The 23827-nt window shown below is 33.5% G+C and overlaps 1 protein-coding gene across 6 annotated transcripts; it reads left to right on the top strand.

The window, feature by feature from the left end:
- The first annotated feature begins 2969 nt into the window (after positions 1-2969).
- On the top strand, positions 2970-6407 carry LOC133831267 (uncharacterized). Of its 6 annotated transcripts, none has more exons than XM_062261505.1 (4): positions 2973-3304; positions 3636-3689; positions 5263-5299; positions 6168-6401. In XM_062261505.1, exons 1-4 carry the CDS (start codon positions 3039-3041, stop codon positions 6177-6179), a joined length of 369 nt encoding a protein of 122 aa, XP_062117489.1. In that variant the 5' UTR covers positions 2973-3038; the 3' UTR covers positions 6180-6401. The 6 variants fall into 6 exon arrangements, 2 of the variants coding, with proteins under 2 accessions (XP_062117489.1, XP_062117490.1); XR_009892462.1 differs by having other exon boundaries at positions 2974-3304; positions 3568-3689; XR_009892463.1 differs by having other exon boundaries at positions 2970-3304; positions 3568-5299.
- The last annotated feature ends 17420 nt before the right edge of the window (positions 6408-23827 follow it).

Here is a 23827-nt window from a genome sequence, read left to right as displayed (position 1 = left end):
ATGGATTAGTTCGCTAAGTTGTACATGAATGAGATAGTACGACTACATGGGACACTGTACTCTATTGTGTGTGATCAGGATGCTCGGTTTACATCATCATTCTAGGAGAGTCTGCAGAGAGTAATGGGAACTCGGTTGAAGTTCAGTACAACTTATCTCCCAGAAACAGATGGTCAGACCGAGAGAACAAATCAGATCTTAGAAGATATGCTCAGAGCATGTGTCATTGACTTTCAGGGATCTTGGAGTAGATACTTGCCACTGATAGAGTTTTCATACAACAATAACTACCAATGTACCATCGAGGTAGCACTATATGAAATGTTGTGTAGAAGAAAGTGTAGGTCCCCACTTTACTAGGATGAGCTGGGAGAGAAAACTACTTACGCCAGATGCAGTGCAACACACCATTGAGGCTATTAAAAAAAATCAGGGTTAGAATGGTCACAGCTTAGAGCAGACAGAAGTCTTATGCAGACATAAAGCACATGCATGTTGAGTTTGAAGTTGGTGATCATGTATTTCTGTGTGTGACTCCAAGGAAAGGAATCTCAGTGAAGAGGTTTGGCAAGAAGGGAAAGCCGAGTCCCATATATGTCTGACCTTTTGAGATTTTGGATAGAGTGAGTAAAGTGGCTTACAGGGTAGCTTTACCGCCATCATTGTCTGGGGTGCACAACGTATTTCATGTGTCACAACTTCGAAAATATGTGTCCAACCCCTAGCATGTGCTGAGCTACGATACCTTGGGTTTGCAGGAGGATTTGTCATTAGACGAGCATCTAGTGAAAATACTCGACTGAAAGGACAAAGTCCTAAGGAATAAGACTATTTCCTTGGTTTGTGGAGGAACAGTGATGTTGAGGAGGCAACCTGGGAATTAGAACCCGATATGCAACAGCAGTATCCCGAGTTGTTTGAGTAAAAATTTTTGGGACGAAATTTCTTTTCAGGGGGGGGGTAATTGTAATATCTGTTTTCTCGAAAGGGACATTTTTGAATTTTTTCGTTGAGAGTATTTTGTCATTTTACATATTTATGGGTTTAGATATGTATGGATTCCAATGATAACAAATATTCTCGATTTCTTATGTTTGAGAACCTGGAATGAGATTTAAATCTCGGCATGTGCATAATGCCTAATAAATAATTAATTACGTGGGTTAATTTAATTATTTATTTATGTTGTGAATGTTATTCTCATTATGAGCATAATAATATTAATAACATGATATGAATTCATTTTTATTTTATTATACTGTTTATTGCATTATTATTTAAATGGATTAAATAATGGTAATTGCATGTAATTATGAAATGACCATAATGTCTCTATGTTTGAATTTAGTTGAGGGGCATTTAAATGACATTAGAATATGATTTCAAATGCAATTAACTGATTAAATTTGAAATTTAATTCAGTTATAATAAGATCACCATTTCTTTTATTTAATTTTAAAAGAAATTCCTTAAGCATAGGCTTAGAATCGGTCAACAACAACCAAGTGGTTAGGCCTTCGTTTCTTTTTATTTAAGCATGATTTAGAGGGCCTCTTAACAGTTCAAAATCGTGGGAAGAGAGGGAGAGTCGCACTAGTGGAAAAAATAGACGCTCTTGAATTTTCTAGAGAGAGAAAGGGAGATTTCGGGTTTGAGAGCTCTAGGAAATTTCTGGGTGGTTTTGAGTGTTTTAAATATCTTTCCTATGATCTAAGGAACGTTTTTGATGTGACAAAAGGGGCTAGAAAGGTCGTTTTCAAAAATCACAAATTTTCACCATTAAAGTGGGTGTTCTTGAATAATTTTGGATCTAAGAAAACATGGGAGGTTCCGGGTTTGTTTGAAGTGTTTAGAAAGCTTAGAGGGACCTTAAGAAGTGTTTTGGACGTGAAGAAATGGATCAAAAAGCTCTAAAACAAAATTTTGTATTTTGACCACCATTTTTGACAGTACATCGGCGACGAGGAAGACAAGCACGATCCGGCCATCATGGCACTACTACAAAACTGGGCTTTCCCGACACCCAACCATGACAGTCAACTCTGTTGACTGTCGTAATTGCTTAGCGGAACTCTACGCCGATAGTTAAAAACTGTAGGCATAAAGACCAACGCCGACAGCTAATAACTGCCACCGTTGCTTTTGACTGTCGCTATTGACCCCAACACCGACAGTTAATTCAAGACCATTGCCGATAGTTAAAATGTGTCGTTATTGACCCCAATGCCGACAGTTAATTCGAGACTAATGCCGACAGTTAAAATGTGTTGCTATTGGCCCCAACGCCGGCAGTTAATTCGAGACCAATACCGACAATTAAAAATTGTCGTTATTGACCTCAAAGCTGACAGTTAATAAAAACCCAATACCGACAGTTATAAAATGTCGTCGAAATCCAAATAAAAAAATCTAAAAATATAATTAATAAATAATTTAATTTTAAAAATAAACTAATTTTTTTAAATATATATTTATAAAAATTAAATATATTTATTAAAATCTTTTAAAACTAATTTTCTTTATTAATTTTTCATATTATTAACTTTTATATTTATAATAATTTTTATATTAAAATTTAAATTTCATTATATAATGGGATAATAGATTGATTTATGTTCCAAATTAAGTATTATTTCTTGGAATAATTAATAAGTGACATTAAAATTTAGAAATGGAGAATAAATTGAATTTAAAAAGTTTTACTTTTTGTTAAATTTTATTATTATTTCAATAAATAATAAGAAATTTTTAAATTTGATGAATGAGATTTATCAAGAATTAAAGATTTATATTTTAAATTATGAGAATCAGAATAAAAAAAAATTTGATCAACCAATTGGTATATTATTATTAGAAATAAGTATCAAAATGCTTTTAATTTGATTAAAAAAGAAATTGTGTTAATTAAAAATGAATTTATATATGAAAAGTCAGATTTTTTTGTAATTAAATAAATAAGAAAAGTTAAAAAAAAAACTTAAACTTAAAACTTCTCTTTCCTTCTTCTCCCTCTCTTCACCGAAGCTCTCTCTCTCACTATGCGTTGCCTCTGCCAAGCCCGACCACTCGTTGTCCCATTGCCGGAGCCGTACACGCACCAGCCCAGTCGAGCCGCTGACCCTCGAAACGTCTACCCTCGCGAGCTCACCACGGTACGCGCCGCCCAGGGCTGTCAACCAACCGTCCGAAGCCGTCCGCCTCCTGCATTTTCCGGCAAGATTCCGACTACCCCGAGCCTCCCCGAGCCTAACCACCATCACCACCATACTCCTCGTGATCTAAGCTTCAAAACCCACCATACTTTGTATGCTCTTTCTTTCTCTTGAAATCATAAGATTGTTTTCATTTCGATTAAGATTATTTTATACTTATGTATACTAACTGTTTGATGAAATGCTTCATTCAATGTATGGTGACTTTTGTGATATCACTCATATTCTGGTTTTTTGAATCAATATTATTATTAGTCCTTTGCTTTGAATTGAGTGGTATACATTTTCTGATTTTGTATGTTTTCATATCAACATATTTTCACTTTTGAAGGTCGTAAAGCCTTTTTTTTTTCAGCTTTTATTTTTGAAATGCCTCTGGTAATGCAAGAAAAATAAACACAAATCCTTTCTACAAATTAAAAGATGTGGGTTGTATTCATCAGAAGCTCTTGGGAGAAGCTACTACCATCTCTCCAGGTACACAGTTGTTCATCCATTTCTTTCATTTGTTTATGATATATTTGCTTTAATGCTTTCCTCACTATTTTTATCACCAAACATTCAAGCAAAAAACAAAAAAAAACTAAGCTTAGCTCTGTTTTCTTATTTATGGCTTGGAGGAAAATCTAAATGTAAGATGAAGGAATCAAACACTATAAAGACACTATAGTTTCTATGTGGTTTGTTAAGTCTGTAGTGCAATGGAATTCAAAACCAAAAGAGCTAGTCTGAGATGATTTGTTAAGTCCGTGATTGAAAGTGTTAATTAATTCAATTCAACCAAAGTTTGTCAACTAGTATGTCCAACATTTCAAGAAATTTTATTGCAAAATATATTTTCAGACTAGAAAATATATAAAGAAATAACACTCCCTAGCAATTGTGTTGATGTGCTTAAGATTGATTCTCATATATACTACCATGATGAAATATTAAAACTAGTATTTCCTTCTTGAATGTCATGGTTACCATTTTTTGAAATTATCGAGAAGTTGCCAAATATATATACGCATATTATTATGCAAAATCAAGAGGAAATGATTATATTTCACAAATATCTATAGTAACAGAATCACAGCTTACCAAAATACTTGACTTGTTTCAAAATCAGAAACAATTTGATGCTCATCATTATTTTTCCGTTCATTGGTAATTAGCCAGTAAACTTGTTCTAAATCTTATTCAAGTAATTGCTATTATGAATCATCTATGTTTTGTGGTTTGTTATCATTGCATTTTAAAGTCTCTTCTCTTTGCTGTATATTATTTCTTTTAGTGAGAATCTGGTATGGTGTAGCCTGCTGTAGGGCTATTCTTTTTGTCTATTTGAGATGAAATGGAAATGAGGTTTGATAGTTTGGTGAGCACTTCAAACCGTTCAATCCGACTTGAATAGGTTTGTTAACCATATCTCTTTAAAAGCATAGTGTTGCTTGCTTGATTTGAGGAGCAAAACACTTGATCTCAAGCTTCTCTTCATTCAAGGGTTCACTTAGAATTTATCTGCCTAAGACAACTTTCTTACCAGTCAAATTTGGAACTTTCTTCCTCTCTCATTTGATTTAATATTCATTTCAATGTATATAACATGTACCCATTTACCAAGCATTTTTTCTTATAATTTTGAATATTTTAGTACTAGTATACTCATGAGGAAATAATTATTGATTTTTGTTTGTTTGTATATAACATATAGATCGTTGGTTGTGATTCTTTTACATGCACATAAATATTACAAAGATTGTAGGTATAAATATATGTGTATATATATATATATTAGTTTTCTGTCAAAAGTGTAATCCATCTTTGCATTTTGAAAATAGTATAAACTAAGTTATGATGTAGTTTCTATGTATTTTAGGTGGACAATAGATTTATATCAACTTTCAATTAGAAAAACAAAATGTATATAAAATTTTAATATTACCATTCATATCTTAGTTATATTTTATTTTCTCCTGTTTGCATTATTATTTAATTATTTAATTCTGATTTGACTCACTTTCATTATATATTATAACATTGTAAATGTGTGTATGTGTTGAGACAGACTTCAAAGAAACTTTTTTTGCAACAGTTTGCAAGAGGTATGCCTTTAAATTTTATTTTAATAATATGCAACTGTTAGAGGAGTTTGAATATCTTAAATATTCATCCATAGTGAAGTAGGTTCTGCGATTGTTACTGTGTGCTGCGGTGATAACGGAAGGTTGAGAACTTGTGTGTTTTAGTGAAGTAGGTTCTGAGAAATTTGTGTGCTGCGGAGATAAGAAAGAAAACTTGTGTGTTGTTTGAATTGATATTGACAGATGGTTGGTTGCTAGTATGGGGAAAATGTTGTTCGATTTTAAGTAGACTTGTCCATGATTATTATGCAAAATTGAATTGTGTTTGATTGGTTTGATTATAACATATACTTGTATGAATGTACTTATTGGTGTGATTCATTTTTTTACCTTCATGATTTTGGTATATATATATATCTATATATAAATATATTTTTGCTGGATATTTCTTTCAAGTATTATTATGGTTAATTATATTTATGGTATATTTTTTTTGTCAATGATGTTAAAATAATAAGTATGTTTATTATGTTGGTGATTATAGGACTTATTGTGCTTTTATATTTTTAAAAGTATACAAAGTGTCATAAATGTCCATAATAAGTCATTCTTTTTTCTTTCTTAAATTCTTATGATGATTAAATTGGGGATGTTCTATTATTAAATTGGGAATTTTGTTATACTCTAATTCACAACATCATTGGCCTCCCAATCGTCTCAAATCTTGTCGGCATTCTTACAAGATCAGTTTTTGTTTAATAATCTCTAAGAGAGATTAATCAACTAATTTTACATATTTATATTGTTGGTTCTCTCATTCATTCGTTAATATATTATGGTAAGATATATTATTTAATTATAATTTGAAGTCTTTAATTCATTGGTGCAGGGAATATCATAGGACCGACTTTTAAGGTGGATGTCTAGATTTATTAGGAAGAATATTGAGAAAAGAAACATGATTGCGTTTGCAGTGATTTGGAGAAGAATTATGTTGTCTTGTTGAGATTTGTTGTATTATATATTTTTAAGTTTATGGATTTATAATATTATAACGAGTTTTTATTGAGAATTATTTAATCTCATGGGGATTTGATGTATTATGTATATTTCAATTGTATGAATAAATGTTGTATGTATATGAATTTTTATTATGATAAATATAATTTTTTTTACAAGTTATGGTAATAATAATTAATTATGTGAGTAGTTTTTTTATTTAAATTTATATCAAACTTCAATTATTAAAAATATAATTAAAAGTTTTAAAAAATATATATCAAAAAAATATTATTTATATATATAAATTTAATGTTACAGCGACACGTATTAACTGTCGGCATTGCTAGCAACGGCGACACGTATTAACTGTCGGCGTTGCCAGCAACGACGACACTTATTAACTGTCGGCGTAGCTACCCCTACGCCGTCATAGGCAAATACGACAGTTAGTCAACTATCGTCATTGCTCAATAGCGACAATTAAAAACCGTCGGGAAAACCCAGTTTTGTAGTAGTGTGGGACGGTTTTCTTGAGCTTCAAGGATTATTTGAGGTGCTGAGATCTTTGGGAACAAATTCCAACTGGTTTTGTGTCACAAAAACAAGTAGAAAGATGAGTTAAAATCTCGCCGACGATGGAGAATAAGAAGATTTCAGCGAGGCTCCGGCTAACCCGATCTGGGTATTTATGGAGGCTTTTTCTTTGATTTTTTAATCCTAAAAATTAGTACATTAATTTTAGAGCACTTTCCAACTGGTTTGATATTTTTCTGATTTTTCTTTGAATTACTATGATTTCTTAAATAGAGATTAATTATGAAAAATATTTTTATTGTTCAGAAAAATATGAGTTTATGTTTAAATGATCTTTGTATGATTTATAATTGTTTTGTATGTTTATATTTAAGTTTTGATCATATTTGATAATTTTCTTCAATTATTTTCTTTTATATATGTGATTTAAGAAAATAAATGTAGAAAAATTATTTAAAGTATTCTAAAAATTCTGATAATTTTTGTATATGTTTAAAATGAGATGCTAAGTCTCTCTATAATTTTGATCATTTATTTAATTTTCATGATTTATTTGGCTGATTCTATATTTTAAATATGAAAAATATTAATGTTACTGTTCTGAACCCTAGATAACTTGTGTGTATTACTGTAGGGTATAGAAACTAGTTTGTACAGTTAGATTTTATTTTTAAATTGTTTATCTATTTTTCTTGAATTAATTGGTTTTTCTATTAAATCAATTAAGAAAAATAGTTATTTTGCCCAAAAAATTCTAAAATAATGTTTATAAGTTAATTTTAGCTTTTTGAATATTTATGTATGATTACTTTGAATTTTGGGCTGGCTGTATAATTATTTTGAATTATTTAAATTATTTGAGAAATTGAGGAAAGATAATTTATAAATGTTAAAAAATATTTTTCTGGTCTTATATGAGCCTTTGCTGATTATTTAGGGTTTTGGAAAAGTTTTTTATTAAATTTTGTTGTCATATGATAATTTTTAGAAAAGTATTGAGTCTTTAATGTAATTATGATATCAAATTGTATTTTGGTAATTTTTACATAAAAAGTATTTATATGAATTCATGCAATACGTTAGAAACATCCTTGTTTGTGCATGTGATATGATGGTTTGAACCTTTGTGGAAAATTGTTTTATTTTACGTGTCATGCGTGTTAAAATTGCATAGTTAAATTATTTCGATAATTAGGGTTTTGGAATAAAACCCTAACGCCTATTTTTATCTTTCCTGAATTGTCGCTGTGTAATTGGATGTCTAGGAGCTGGTGGTCCTCGATGGAACACAGCAAGTGGTTCGAGACACGTCAGCGGACAATTCACTGCTTAAGGTAAGAAGAGGGGACATCTGCACACATGGTGTGCGTTATGCGTACAACCTTGTTTTCTTATTTGTTAAGTTCTGTAATTATGTTTGTGACCTAAATTGTTGCATTAGGTTGACTAGTATGAGGATAGTGTTAGGGATTTTAGTTAGTAGACATGCTTAGATGATAGAGTAGGCATGCTACTAGATTCTAGCTGCTTGTGTGAGTATAACATTTGCAGGAATTATCTTGGGTGTGTATAACTCAGGATTATAGGATGCCACCATGAAACTGCCGAGTGTGAGTATAGCGCAGGCTAGACTAGGTGACACCGTGGGAATGTCGAGTGTGAGTACAGCACAGGCAAGGCAGATTACATTTCATGTCCGATCAACATGACTTGTTAGTATTTATGTGTGTGAGTATAGCACACAATATGTTAGTGTGATATTGTGTTTATATATCACACGATGATTATTATGTTTATGATGTTTATTTTTGTTTTCTAGTTTGGGGAGTTATGTCCTACATAGCTCTTATTATTGGGCGTTAGCTCACGGGTACTCTGTGTGCAGGTAAAGGCAAAGCAAAAAAGTGAGTGGTGCGAGCTCGAGGCATGGATAGGACATGTTAGAGGCTGGGCTCCAGTTATTTTATGTTTTTTTAGAAATGAATGTCATGTTTTAAATTTTCAGACTTGAACGGCTATTATCTTTATGTTGTTGTTATTAAACCTAACATCCAACATTTTTACTTTTAAGTAATGAGATCTCATTGTCTGTTTAAATTTTAAATAAATATTTTCTTTTAGTGTCTTAAGGTATTTATTGTTTATTATTTTAAACGGACTCCCTAAGTAACGTCTCAGAAAATTGGGGCGTTACAATTATTATTATTATTATTATTATGTGAAAATAATATACAACTATTCTATATAAGAATAGTATTCTATTCTTGACAGATGGTTTATAAAATTCATAATTCATTTTTCTCCCCACTCTCTCAAATCAAAAGAAAGAAAAATAAGCTTTTCTCTCTAGCCTAAAATCCAAGATCTCATGAGTTGAGAACATCTTGTGATTCAGAAAATCAATTCTTGTTCTCTATGTGCTTACACACATCTTGAGGTGTAGAGAACGTCTCAGAAGATTGTGGTTTGAGTATTCAAAGCAAGGATAGGAAGATCATTAATTTTACGAAAAGATTCAAGGACACTTGATAGGCTACAAGAGGTAGCCCTTTAATCTTGGTTTTATACATATATATATATATTGTTTGTTGATTAACTTATTTCATATTGATGGATCCACATATAAAACAGTTTATATGATTTTTTTGTTATATACCTATCTCACCACTCTGCAATTTCTACTGCACAATAGAAGCAGCTCCTTACACATACCCGTCGTATACCTGTGATAACTACGGTGTGTTCATCGTTGCCGTCTTAACTCAGGGACTGAAGCTTTATGTCCAGATTAGGTGTGTCATCTACAATGACACCGCACCTAGCCTAGCGTCATTGTTGGGAAACAAATTTATAAACATATATATATATATTTTCAAATGTCATTTTTTAATCATTATCCATAGCTACTTTTACTATTTTCGATACAGGGTGTCTTTCACACATTTTTAGGAAATTTTGAATAATTTAGGATGCCGAAATCAGGATTTAAATAGGTTGTTACACGTGTGCTTATTTTGATATTTATATTCACGTACAACAACCTGTTTGAGTCATTTAGAATTTCCTGAAAATTTGTGGGAGATCCCTACAATCACATTATACATTGTCATGTAAAAAAAATGGAGTTGCAACTTATTCAATGTACAAAAAATATCAAAAATACCTATAGGTATGTAATATCTGGTCACACAATTTAAGAATTATTTAATAATTGTTTATTTATTTGTTTGTTGATTAATTTAATAATTCTTATTTGTTTATTTACTGTTCATTGTTTATTTTTAATTATTTATCTTTTATTTGAATTTTATATATTAACAAATGTTGTTTGTTGTCATTTATGTGTGTGTGTGTGTGCTTGTGCTTTGGGTGTGCGTGTGTGACAAGGAAATTGGACTTTGTGATCTTGGTTGGATCATGGACATCAATTAAAATCAAGGTAAGAAATTATAGAAAGTTTGGTGACTTAATTAGCTAGTATTTGGGAACTAATTTTTCGAAAATACGGAGGTGACCAAAGGCTTTATAATTGTTGATTTGTTTAGAGAGATTTTCAAAGATAAATGGTGATCATTTATCAATCAAGAATAAGGTCCAAATGTGAGTCTACATTCTTAGATTTAGTAGAGAATCGATGGTGGATTGATGACTAGTAATTTCGAAAATTAGGATTATTAATGATTAATTGATATAGTTGATTTGAGGAATGAATAAGATGATCAAATGGCGACCATCTCATTGAATTTCGGCATTAAGGGTTTGATGAGCAATCAAGAATGTGGTTGAGAAAAAGACTAGGTGCATGAGACACATTAGAGTAATTATAGTGGATTATTTATGGAAAAACAAATCAAGGTTTATGGTGATTGAGCAATTAATTAATTTAGCATTTATGGGTGATTTGTTGTTGGAAGTTTTTAGATCCTATATAAAGAGAGAGCCTAGCTCTCATTTTCGCACAACACAAAGAGAGAAAGAAGGAGAAGTGGGTGTGAGGAGAAGAGAAAGAGAGAGAAGGTAGAGAGGTCAAGCTCATATCTAGCGCTCGGGTTTGACACAAGGTTAAGGTGAAATTCTTGGTTCTATGGTTTTGTTCTTAAGATTCTTCTTCTCTTTGTACTTGATGATCATTGGAGAAGTTTGGTTCATATCTAGGGTTTGGATTTCAAGCTCAAGAAAAGCTAGGGTTTCGAGGTTCTAAGGTGGTGAAACTTTAATAGGTTCCACCTATGCATACTCCAAAGGTACCATGTTATTTCTAAGTTTGACTTTCCATTAGGGTTTCCACTATGTTGAAAAGTTGACCATTATGAACATGTTTTTATGATTTTGGGTTTGGTGCACGTGTTTCATGGCCCATGGAAAGAGGTTTGAGCACGAGGCTTATGTGTTTGGGCATGATGTTGTTCTTACAATAAGGTTCGTATTTTATGATTAGGTTTTGATCATCGAAGCAGAATCTTTTCCTTGTCAAGACTTCACATCCACACCAAGAAAGTTAAACATGCGTGCTTGATTGCTAATGTTTATGGAATGCATTTGGGAAGGTAAAAGATGGACAAAAGCTGCCATAGTTTTGACCATAGTAGTTGCAGAGATGACCCAATGCTTCCTCGTAGTTATCTCTCTCATTTATGTGTGTTGTGTGTGCATAGGTTTTCTAAATGATGATTCTATGTTTTGTTATGATATGAGCTTATGGTTTGCTTAATAAGGTTTGCTTGTATGTTTCTTGTTTGGTTTAATTCTCCTTATTGGGTCGTTAGCTCATATCCTTACCTTTTTCCCCTGTATGTAATAAGTGAATGCATGCTTTGTGATGAATGGCGGGTTGGGATCATTTCCAAAGGGATGTATGTACGTTGTGAGGGGCCTTATAAAGGAAGCTATCAAGAACGTCATAGGATCTATTAATGTTATTTTTATTAGCTATTTTATTATGGGACAAATACTTATTGCATGAAATTGTGTTTTATATTATTTTAAACGAGACATCCAAATGTTATTCCATGCTTTTAAATATCGTCAAGAACGAATGTTCAATTTTCAAGTTTAAAGATAAGTGCTGTTTCAAATTCTATTGAGATAGGTCAAATTAGGGTGTTACAAGGTAATGATGAAAAACAATCACTATGTATTATTATTTTTTTCTTTTTTTATTACAAAGGGGTGGAGAGAATTGAACTCTTCACCTCGAGTGTGTAGAGTCCAAGAACTTTACTTAGCTAATTATTTAGTAGTATTATAGTATGTATAGTATTATCTTTGTTACTATGGATTTTTGGTTCAGGCCGGGAATTATTTGGACACTCATAGTAGTACTTGTAGATTTTCTAAGTTTAACCTATAGTTTAAGAATATTAATTTTAACCTAAGGTTTGATTAATATGGCTGATATTGATGATGATATTTATTATATTATAAGGTTTAGATAAACCCAATAAGATAGTAACACTTGTCTTATGTATGATTATAAAGGAATTATTATTTTAATGATAAAATAAGAGAAATATAAGACCTAGTATTCACCAAAATCTGATAGGAGCATGATAATTGTCACAATTTTATTTATTTGTGAATTAGGTTGTAAATAGATTTTTCGTAACTTTAGGGTACTGTAACTTCCGACCTGTTTTTAACCCAGTTATATTAGGAATTTCGAAAAATAGTATTTCTTAAAAGTTGTAGATAATTTAATGAGCTTTCTAACGGTATAAAGAGAGTCCAAATCGGAGTTCTACAGCGTCAGATATGTTGATTTTACTGAAGGGGAGTTTAGAGTTACGAGATTTAGGGAGTTAGAAGTTAGGATTCTATTTGTTTTTATTATTTTAAAAATCAAGCTTTGAATCCTTAAATCTCTCTGAAAATTTTGAACAATTCCTAAGCCTTTAGCTGAAGGATATTCAAATATTTTCAATTAAATTTATTATTTTTATTCAAAGCTAAAAAGAAGATTTTTATTCCTGGAACTCTATAAATAGGACCTAGTACCCAGCCATTATTCACCTTTTACTCTAAGTTCAGAGGCTGCAAGATTGCTAGGAGAGTGTGAGAGTTAAACACCTGGGTTAGGGAATCATAAGCTTGATCATCATAAGCTTATCAAACACTTTGGGAAGTAAGGTTTTATGGTATTTCGGTTTGAGGTGTAGATTGGTCTTACAAGTCTTTGAGGTAAACCCGAAACTCTATTTCATTTGTTTCATGTTATTTTCTTTCTCAAAGCCTTCTACTCAGTCCCATAACCTCATTCTTATTTTGGTTAGGGAATCCAAGTTCTTAAGCACATAAGTTGTGGTAAGCATATTTCTCAATGGTTTAGTCTTCCTATTCATTTTCATTTCTTCTTCTTAAGACTCACTCTTTCTCATATGGTTTAGGAGTGTTCCAAAAGTCCTAACTCAGTCCATCATATCCCGGTAACTTTGGTAAGGAAAATAGGATAGAATCTATATGTGTATTGCTTATGTTATCTGTAAAATCCTTTTTTGGCTAAACTTTAATTTAGACAAAATATTTTAATTGTTTAAAGAAAAATCAGTAGCAAATCTCCTTGTTGATATTCGGTTTTATTAGCAATATTCTCAGCTGATTTTGTAATGTGAAAAGATCTCTAAATGTAAATATATTTGTTACCTTATTCATCTCAAATAATCAATTTTTGGTAAAAATATATTGTGCAAATATCTTGAGATTATTTTCAGGGATTATATAGGATTATGGTTATCCTAGAAATAAAGGAGTCGAAAATGAACTTGGTCAAGAAAAATGACCATGTTCGTTCTGCCAGATCAAATGGATCACGTTGCTGACTCATCAGTTTCCTTTTCTGTCAACACAGAATCCATCTGGCTGGCTGTTTTCCTAAATCAAAGGAATTCGCAAATTGATTTCAAAGATTCCAGAAAATCATGGCCTTGGGCGTTTTCCCTTCCTATAAATACCTTGCCAAGGCCCTTGGATTTTTCATCTCTTCCATTTTGAATATTTGTAATCGATATGCTATTTTGAAGAGTGTGTTTATTTGTAGAGATTAAGTTTGTTCATCTTAATCTTTGTGAGAGTGCTGAGTGTACTTGTGGATATCTATCTAGTCCATTGTAAACAGATAGTGTCTATTGTGAACGTGTTCATAAGGATCTTCGGGAGAGGATTCGATCTAAGTCTCACTTCGGGAGGAAGTGTGCACTCGCTGTTCTTTGAAGGGAGTTCAAGAGAATCAGCGTTTCATCAAACCAGATTCGTAGAGAAGAGTACAACAAGATTGCGGCAATAGTTTAAGAGGGAGTCTTACATTGTTTAAGTCAATGCTTTTGTACACTTTGTTTCTTTACTAATTGGTTTATTCTCTGGGCGTGGCCCCAAGGAGTAGGATATCCGAAAGGGTTTCTGAACCTTGTAAAAATTCGCTGTGTTCTTTAATTTTTGCACTGTTTTATTTTTGTGTTCAGTTCTGTCGTGACAAGTTCGGATTCTGTACCGACAGAATTGCTTTTAGTGTAAACATCTAATTACCATTCCGCATTTTAATTAATACATTGTTTAATTAATCTGGTAATTATTAAAAACGGAATTTCAATTGGTATCAGAGCGGGTCACTAAACTCTTAGTGCGATCTTGTATTTTTCCGTTTGTTTTGTGCTTTGTGAAATGTCTTTCTTTGCAGAAGGTGGATCTATAACTCGTCCTCCTTTGTTGAATGATTCCAACTATCCTTATTGGAAGGTTAGGATGAGAGCCTTTATTAAATCACAAGAAGAAAAGGCATGGAGATCAATCTTAACAGGTTGGACACCCCCGTCTGAATCTGATGATATCACAAAGGTAAAATCTGAAATTAACTGGACTGATGCTGAAGATAAATTATCCAGTTATAACAACAAAGCCTTGCATGCTATCTTTAATGGGGTTGGTGAAGGTTACATAAAATTAATATCTTCATGTGAATCTGCCAAAGAAGCTTGGGAAATCCTTCAAACTCAATTTGAAGGAACTGCTGATGTAAAACGTTCTAGGCTTGTTATGTTAACTACTAGATTTGAAAATCTTAGAATGACAGAGACTGAGTCTCTCACATAATTTTATGAAAAATTGTCTGATATAGCTAATGAATATTTTGCTTTGGGAGAAAAATTGGAAAATAATGTGTTAGTTCGAAAAATTGTTAGAGTGCTTCCTGACAGGTTTCAAACAAAGCTCACAGCAATTGAAGAAGCCAAAGATCTCGACACAATGAAAGTAGAGGAATTGATGGGTTCATTGCGAACATTTGAACTCAATCAACAAATTTGCCAAAAGGAAAATCCAAGTGCTCCCAAAGAAAAATCAGTTGCTCTCAAAACTTCAAAAAAAGATTCTGAAGAAAATGTGGTGAAGACGAAATGGCTTTGTTGACCAAAAATTTTCAAAAATACATGAAAAAGATTGGTAACAAAAAATCCTCGTTCAAATCTTCCAAAGGTAATCAATTTTCTAGACCTTTTGAAAATAATAAAAGAGGCGTGCAATGCAGGGAATGTGAAGGATTTGGTCACATTCAATCTGAGTGTGCTAACACACTGAAGAAAAATAAAAAGGTAATGGCAGCTACTTGGAGTGATCAGGACTCTGAAAGTAGTGATGAGGAAGATAACGTGAATCTTGCCTTAACCTCTGTTGTTTCTGCATTAACACTAAATTTGCAGGATAATAAAAGGGTTGTTTGTCTAAACAATGCTGTTCAGGAAGATAATTCTGATTGTGAATCTAGTGAGTCTGATCTAGACGAAGATTCTCTGAAAGAATCATACAAAGATATGTATGATCAATGGTTAAGGGTTTGTTCTGATAATCGCTTAATGGCAAGCAATAATAAATTCTTACAGGAAAAGAATGATGATCTTGTAAACACTGTGAAGAATCTTGAAGAAAAAATTATTGCAAAAGATTTTGAAATTAAGCGATTGGCAAATGAAATTAATCACATGATTAAAGGTGTTAAAATGCTTAATCCAAATTCCAGGATTTTGGATGATGTTATTGATGCAGGTCAAAAAGCTGGTAACTTTTCTGGATTGGGATCGGATGGTTTTAAATCAAAAGGAAAAACCATTTTTGTGAAATCTGGAATACATTCTGTTGCATCCACTAACCTTTCTGCAGGTACATCTCACACAGTTGATTTGACAAAAAGCAAATCTGTTTCCACATCTGTTAAACAGATCAATCGGTTCATTCCAATATGTCATTTCTGTGGAGTGAAAGGACACATCCGGCCCAGATGTTTTACTATGATGAATGTTTTCAAAAACAATTATTTAAATCATTATAGTAAAACAAAACATGTTGTGAGAAAATCTTCAAAATATGTTTGGGTTGAAAAAGCAAGAAAAACTTGTCTTGATGCTTTTACTTGTCATAAATCTCGTGCTTCTAATTCTTGGTATTTTGATAGTGGATGCTCTAGACATATGACAGGTGATGCAAATATACTCACCAATTTCAAATCTATGAAATGTGGTGGAGTAACATTTGGTGATGGTATGTCAGGTAATATTCTTGGAAAAGGTACTCTGAGTCTTGATGGTTTACCAAAATTGAGAAATGTTTTACTTGTTGAAGGACTTAAGGCTAATTTAATTAGTATAAGTCAGATTTGTGATCAGGGCTTCACAGTAAATTTTTCTCGTGATGATTGCAATGTTGTTGATCAAAATGGCATGAGTATATTGAAAGGATATAGATCCATTGATAATTGCTATACTCTTTCGCCATCTCTCACATGTCACTCGGCCATAAGTAATACCACTGATTTATGGCATGAAAAACTGGGTCATATAAATTTCAAAAATTTGAAAAAAATTGCAAGTGCAGGATTAGTTCGTGGTTTACCCAAGTTGGGTAGAGAATCTGCAGGTAAATGTGAACCATGTCAGTTGGGGAAATAATTAAAAAACTCCCACACAACTGTCACGGGAATCAATACTTCAAAAGTTCTTGAACTTTTGCACATGGATCTTATGGGTCCCATTCAAGTTGAAAGTATCAATGGAAAAAGGTATATCTTTGTGTGTGTTGATGATTTTTCTCGTTTTACTTGGGTTGACTTCTTAAGGGAAAAATCAGACACGTTTGATGCCTTCAAAAATCTGTGCATTAAATTGAGAGTTGAAAAAGATTGCAATATAGGCAAGATTGTGAGAATTAGAAGTGATCATGGTAAAGAATTTGAGAATACTGTTTATGATGATTTCTGTAAATCTCTAGGAATCTCTCATGAGTTCTCATCTCCCAAGACTCCAGAACAAAATGGGGTTGTTGAGAGAAAAAATAGAACCTTGCAGGAGATGGCTAGAGTAATGCTAAACAGTAAAAAACTATCCAAACGATTGTGGGCAGAAGCAATATTCACTGCTTGCTACACAATCAATCGAGTTTTTCTTAGGCCAGGTACTTTCAAAACTCCCTACGAAATTTGGAAAGGTAAAAAGCCCAATGTAAGTTATTTTCATGTTTTTGGATGCATATGCTATATTCTCAGAGATCGTGAGAATATTGGAAAATTTGATTCAAAAAGTGATATAGGAGTGTTTCTTGGATATTCTACGAATAGTAGAGCTTATCGTGTTTTTAACATGAGAACTCAAACTATAATGGAATCGTCCAACGTTGTTGTTGATGATTTAAAAGATTTTTCTGAATATTCCAATGAAGAAGAAATTGATAGGTTAATTGCAGAAACCTCTCAGTCAGAATCTCCCACGGTGAAAAAAGATGATGTTGTGCCCTCTCATACCGAATCTGTCACAACAGAAGCTGAATCTGTTCCAACATCGTCCGATCGATCAACAAAGGAAAGGCCAGAAATCATCACAGATTCAATACAGAGAGAACCCTCTGCCAGAATAAAAAAAATCATCCTTCAGATCTCATTCTTGGTGATATTGAAGAAAGCATGGTAACAAGAAAAAGGTATGTGAATTTGGTTCAATTCGTTTGCTTTACATCCAGCTTTGAACCAAAAAATGTGAAAGAAGCCCTGAATGATGAGTCATGGATAAAAGCAATGCAAGAAGAATTGGAACAATTCACAAGAAATGAGGTATGGACTCTTGTTCCTAGACCAAATCATACAAATGTTATTGGCACCAAATGGATTTTCAAAAACAAAACTGATGAATTTGGTACAATAATAAGAAATAAAGCTAGGTTAGTTGCTCAGGGGTATACTCAAATTGAAGGAGTTGATTTTGATGAAACTTTTGCCCCTGTCGCAAGACTTGAGTCAATAAGATTGCTATTGGCTGTTGCCTGTGTTGTTGGATTCAAACTTTTTCAAATGGATGTTAAGTCTGCATTTTTAAATGGAAATTTGAATGAGGAAGCATTTGTTGAACAACCAAAAGGATTTGAAGATCCACATAATCCTAATCATGTTTTTCAACTTAAAAAGGCTCTCTATGGTCTGAAACAGGCTCCTAGAGCTTGGTATGAAAGATTGACTCAATTCCTTGTTTCAAATGGGTATAAAAGAGGAGGAGTAGATAAAACTCTTTTCATCAAAAATGTTGATTCTGATATTGTCATTGCTCAAATCTATGTTGATGATATTGTTTTTGGCTCTACTTCTAACACTTTAGTGCAGGAATTTGTCAAACAAATGACGAATGAGTTTGAAATGAGTATGGTAGGTGAGTTAACCTATTTTCTAGGTTTGCAAGTCAAACAGTCAGAAGATGGAACTTTCATCTCTCAAAGTAAGTATGCAAAAAATCTGGTCAAGAAATTTGGGATGGAGTCTGCCAAACACGCCAAAACACCAATGGGAACCACAGTCAAATTAACCAAGGATGAAAATGGTGTTAAGGTTGATCCAACCTTGTACAGAAGCATGATTGGAAGTCTTTTGTATCTCACAGCCAGTCGTCCTGATATAAGCTACAGTGTGGGGGTATGTGCTCGATATCAAGGAGATCCTATGGAATCACATGTGACAGCTGTAAAGCGAATCATCCGTTATGTAAATGGCACTCAGGAATATGGAATTTGGTACTCAAAGGAAACAAACTCTAATCTTGTTTGCTTTAGTGATGCTGATTGGGCAGGCAATGCAGATGATCGAAAAAGTACGAGTGGGGGATGTTTTTATCTGGGAAACAATTTGGTTTCTTGGCATAGCAAGAAACAAAATTCAATTTCACTGTCTACTGCTGAGGCCAAGTACATTGCTGCAGGAAGCTGCTGTACGCAATTATTATGGATGAAACAAATGATGACAGATTATGGGTTTGATCTTAAAACTTTGACTATTTTTTGTGATAACACTAGTGCTATTAATATCTCAAAAAATCCTGTCCAACACTCTCGCACTAAACACATTGACATTCGTCATCATTTTATTAGGGAACTTGTTGAAAATCAAACTTTGATCTTAGAGTATATTGAGACTGACAAACAAATTGCAGATATTTTTACAAAAGCCCTTGATACAGTCAGGTTTGATTCCCTCAGGAAGTCCTTGGGGGTTTGTCCCAATTAATTTGTTTTGTGATGTACCTTATCCCTGTGATTGTAAAAGTTGCGTGATGTCTCTTTGTCCTTGCTCATCAAAAAGTTCCAATCATTATGTCAAAATATATTTTTACTTCAGGTTAGAAATTATAGTTAATATCATTCATGCTATTTTTCTTCAAAATAATGTTCAAAAACAAATAGTCCCTCCAATTAATATTTCTTCAAGACAATCTGTGTTTTTTGTGTGTGAGCTTTTGTTCCTCGAAAAGTATTTCAAGCTCCATCTTAGAATAGAGCTACCTACACTGTTGTGTAAATTGCGTAAACTTTGAGTAAGTTGGAACTATGTAACTAACAATTATGTAGAAGATACTCTACCACTGTTAAAAACAAGCCTTCAGTGTAGTGTGAAAGCGTCTAATTTGGTTACTCATTGAGAAAAAGGCTAACAATTGCCACATAGGGAAATGTCCCTGAAAAAGGCTAAAATTGCCATACAGGGCAATGATCTCTGCTTTCACAATCACACACAAATGCTTGAGATATACTGTTGGGCATCATTTGTAAGTCTCATACACACTGATTGATTTGAGTGAAATATTTTTTGTGATTGGAATAAATGTTTTGTGATATTCTATTTTGAAAAATACAAGCATGATTTATATTAAATATATTTTCTAAACCTCATAGTAAAGATGTGTTTTGATCTAATGATTGTTTCTTTTTCCACATGCAAGGGCACGAAGACATTGGGCACTAATCAAAATGGGATATTTTTTTGGGTATATTCGGTCTTACTTTTTAAAATAGAGAAAAAATAATAATAATAATAATAAAAAATATAAATAAAGAAATAAATAAATAATATTTCTTTTTGAGGGAAATCAAATCTGCGTGTGTCAAAAAGGGTAAGTTGTATCTTGATTGTTTTTGTCCTTAACTCATATTTTATTAAGATCAAAAGTTTCCTTTTTTGGCTTGTTTCCCAATTTGTGTCGTGCACTATTGTTGGCAGTTATTATTGAGATATTTGGTGGTACTTTCCTAAAAGTGTTTATTCTTTTTAATTGTCAAATAAAGGAATTAAAGATCAAATCCCTACCTTTTTCTGTCTTTATATTCGGATTTCCTTGGGCCCAATTCTTCAACCGTCTCCTTTCTTCTCCTTTTTGGTGCTTTATTTTCCCTGGCAGTTTTTTCTCTCATTCTCGTGCAACAATGGTGAGAACCAGAGGCAGTGGGTCTCGGTCTGTCAAGTCAGTGGCTGGTTCGATGAGTGCATCTCCATCCCTCACTAAGAAGAAAGCTCGGAAGAGTACCTTGTCTCATCCCATCCACATTGATGATTCCATCACCACGAGCAAAGCCGTGGTCATTCCGGACCTTGAAGCCCCCAAAGTTCTGACTGAACCTCCTTCTTTGGCGGCTCTGCTCGCCTCTGTCCCAGGGTCTTCCAAAAGAGGCCGAGCTTCTCCATCAGAGGATGTCTCTGATCATGGTTGTGATTCTGCCAAAGCCCATTCTGATTCCTCAGAGTCACCTGACGTGCTTGCACCCAAGAAGAAAAGCAAGGGATGGTTCCAGGTCTCTTCTTCTCGAAAATCTCCTCGTTCGAAAGGGACTGATCCTTCTGATTCTATGCCAAAGGCTTCATCTCCTATTGGTTCCACTCCTCTTTCCAAGTTTAGGTCAAAGGTAAAGAAAATTCCTCCACCTTGTTCATCTTCTGAAACTGACCCTTCTTCAGATTGTGTACCCTCTGATGAAGATCCCCTTGAAGACGACCCCTCTCTTGAGGAAAGTGTTGACTCAGAAGATGAATCTGACCCATCAGAGGACCCCCCCTGTTTCACCAAAGGGCAAGAAACCAATGAAAATTTCTGAGATTCGCACCAAGTCTCCTTTGGGTCCCAAAGTCTCTCCAGGTTCTTCCTTTAAGGCTCACTCTCTGAATTTTTGTTTCAATGACAATGAGAAAAATATGAAGCATTATGTGCATCGTGATTTTATTTGTGAGAAAAAAATTTCATTCTCGGCCCATAGAGTGTTTGGGGTCATCAAAAATATTGAGGATCGAGGGTGGTTAGGTTCTTTAACCGGGCTGGATGGTTTTGTTCCTAGAGTTGTCCAAGAATTCTATGCCAATCTCAATGATGATCTGTTTGATAGGAAGTCTTTTATGTTTGGACAAGTTTATGTCCGAGGAAATTGGTATTTGTTCAATGCTGCTGAAATTACCAAGGTTCTTAATTTGCCTCCTTCTGTTGATAATGTTGCTGTTGAGTTTAACAAAGATAAGGTGCTTTCGGAGTTGGTAGGACAAAATATGGTGTGGGAACCTCACTCAGTCCTTAAAGTAACAGATCTTACTCATTACTATGCTGTGCTTCACAAATTTGCCACCTCCAACTGGATTCCCACTACTCATACCTCCACCATTACCTTTGACACGGCCTTCTTTCTGTACAAAGTTGGAACTGGTCTCGGTGTTGATCTTGCCTCTCTCATTTTTGACCAGATCACTGCCTTAGGGAATGCCAAAAAGAAAGGTCAATATTTGGTGTTTCCCCATTTGATTTACAAGTTGCTTGATTCTCAAAAGCCTCTTCGCTTGGAATATGAGATCTTGACTCCTCCTAGTGCCGGAGCAGACTACAAACTCAAAAAGGAACCATCATCTGTTAAAGCAACTAAAGGGATTGCTCTCAAGGCTGGCGATGCTGATTCTGTTGCTGCTGAACTCGCTGGTGTCAAGGCCACCCTGGAATCTGTTCAAACAGAAGTGATCAGCCTCAAGAGTTGTCTCTCAACCATGGTGTCTCACTTTGCAGCCGGTCCTTCCCACTGAGTCCATTTAGTTTTATTTTGTTTTTTTCTTTGTTTTAATAAATTGTAAAAGAACGCTTTCTTAGTGTCTTTTTGTTTTTGGGTTACTCCTTTGGCTTCTTGCTAGACAATAAGGGGGAGTAATTGTGGTTTATTTTGATCAGTTTATACTGTTTTTGAGTTGCATTTGAATTGCAGGGGGAGTCATGCTATTATTTTTTGATCTTTGTTACATTTGTGATAATTTTCGCAGGGGGAGCATTCCATTGCTATTTTGCTATTTGCTCTAACTTGTCTTGTCTTGCAGGATTTTTTTTTCAAAATAAACTCTTAAAATATTCTTGTCTATCAAGTTGCCAAAGGGGGAGATTGTAAAATCCTTTTTTGGCTAAACTTTAATTTAGACAAAATATTTTAATTGTTTAAAGAAAAATCAGTAGCAAATCTCCTTGTTGATATTCGGTTTTATTAGCAATATTCTCAGCTGATTTTGTAATGTGAAAAGATCTCTAAATGTAAATATATTTGTTACCTTATTTATCTCAAATAATCAATTTTTGGTAAAAATATATTGTGCAAATATCTTGAGATTATTATCAGGGATTATATAGGATTATGGTTATCCTGGAAAGGAGTCGAAAATGAACTTGGTCAAGAAAAATGACCATGTTCGTTCTGCCAGATCAAACGGATCACGTTGCTGACTCATCAGTTTCCTTTTCTGTCAACACAGAATCCATCTCGCTGGCTGTTTTCCTAAATCAAAGGAATTCGCAAATTAATTTCAAAGATTCCAGAAAATCATGGCCTTGGGCGTTTTCCCTTCCTATAAATACCTTGCCAAGGCCCTTGGATTTTTCATCTCTTCCATTTTGAATATTTGTAATCGATATGCTATTTTGAAGAGTGTGTTTATTTGTAGAGATTAAGTTTGTTCATCTTAATCTTTGTGAGAGTGCTGAGTGTACTTGTGGATATCTATCTAGTCCATTGTAAACAGATAGTGTCTATTGTGAATGTGTTCATAAGGATCTTCGGGAGAGGATTCGATCTAAGTCTCACTTTGGGAGGAAGTGTGTACTCGCTGTTCTTTGAAGGGAGTTCAAGAGAATCAGCGTTTCATCAAACCAGATTCGTAGAGAAGAGTACAACAAGATTGCGACAATAGTTTAAGAGGGAGTCTTACATTGTTTAAGTCAATGCTTTTGTACACTTTGTTTCTTTACTAATTGGTTTATTCTCTGGGCGTGGCCCCAAGGAGTAGGATATCCGAAAGGGTTTCTGAACCTTGTAAAAATTCGCTGTGTTCTTTAATTTTTGCACTGTTTTATTTTTGTGTTCAGTTCTGTCGTGACAAGTTCGGATTCTGTACCAACAGAATTGATTTTAGTGTAAACATCTAATTACCATTCCGCATTTTAATTAATACATTGTTTAATTAATCTGGTAATTATTAAAAACGGAATTTCATTATCTTATGTGTTATGTTATGAAATATGATATGTTATGAATATGTTATGAATGTGTATGTTTGTAGGCTTGGGCTTATGCCCTATTTGACTAACAAGACCTCAAAAAGATTATGGGCATATGCCTACTTAGCTAGTAGGACCCCACTAATCTCATGGGCATAAGCTTGTTTAGTCTATGGGACCGCAAGTAATAATGGCCATTATAATAAGTGTATGTATT

Source organism: Humulus lupulus, chromosome 4 (genome assembly GCF_963169125.1).
Source record: "Humulus lupulus chromosome 4, drHumLupu1.1, whole genome shotgun sequence".
Taxonomy (NCBI): domain Eukaryota; kingdom Viridiplantae; phylum Streptophyta; class Magnoliopsida; order Rosales; family Cannabaceae; genus Humulus; species Humulus lupulus.
Note: the sequence above shows the minus strand (reverse complement) of the source record. Positions and strands in the feature narration are given on the sequence as shown.

Excerpts from the sequence above, each read along its gene's own strand:
- LOC133831267 (XM_062261505.1), top strand. The coding sequence starts at position 3,039 with ATGCGTTGCCTCTGCCAAGCCCGACCACTCGTTGTCCCATTGCCGGAG. Across the intron at positions 3,305-3,635 it reads TTCAAAACCCACCATACTTT|ATGTGGGTTGTATTCATCAG; the intron begins GTATGCTCTTTC and ends ACAAATTAAAAG. Across the intron at positions 3,690-5,262 it reads AGCTACTACCATCTCTCCAG|ACTTCAAAGAAACTTTTTTT; the intron begins GTACACAGTTGT and ends GTGTTGAGACAG.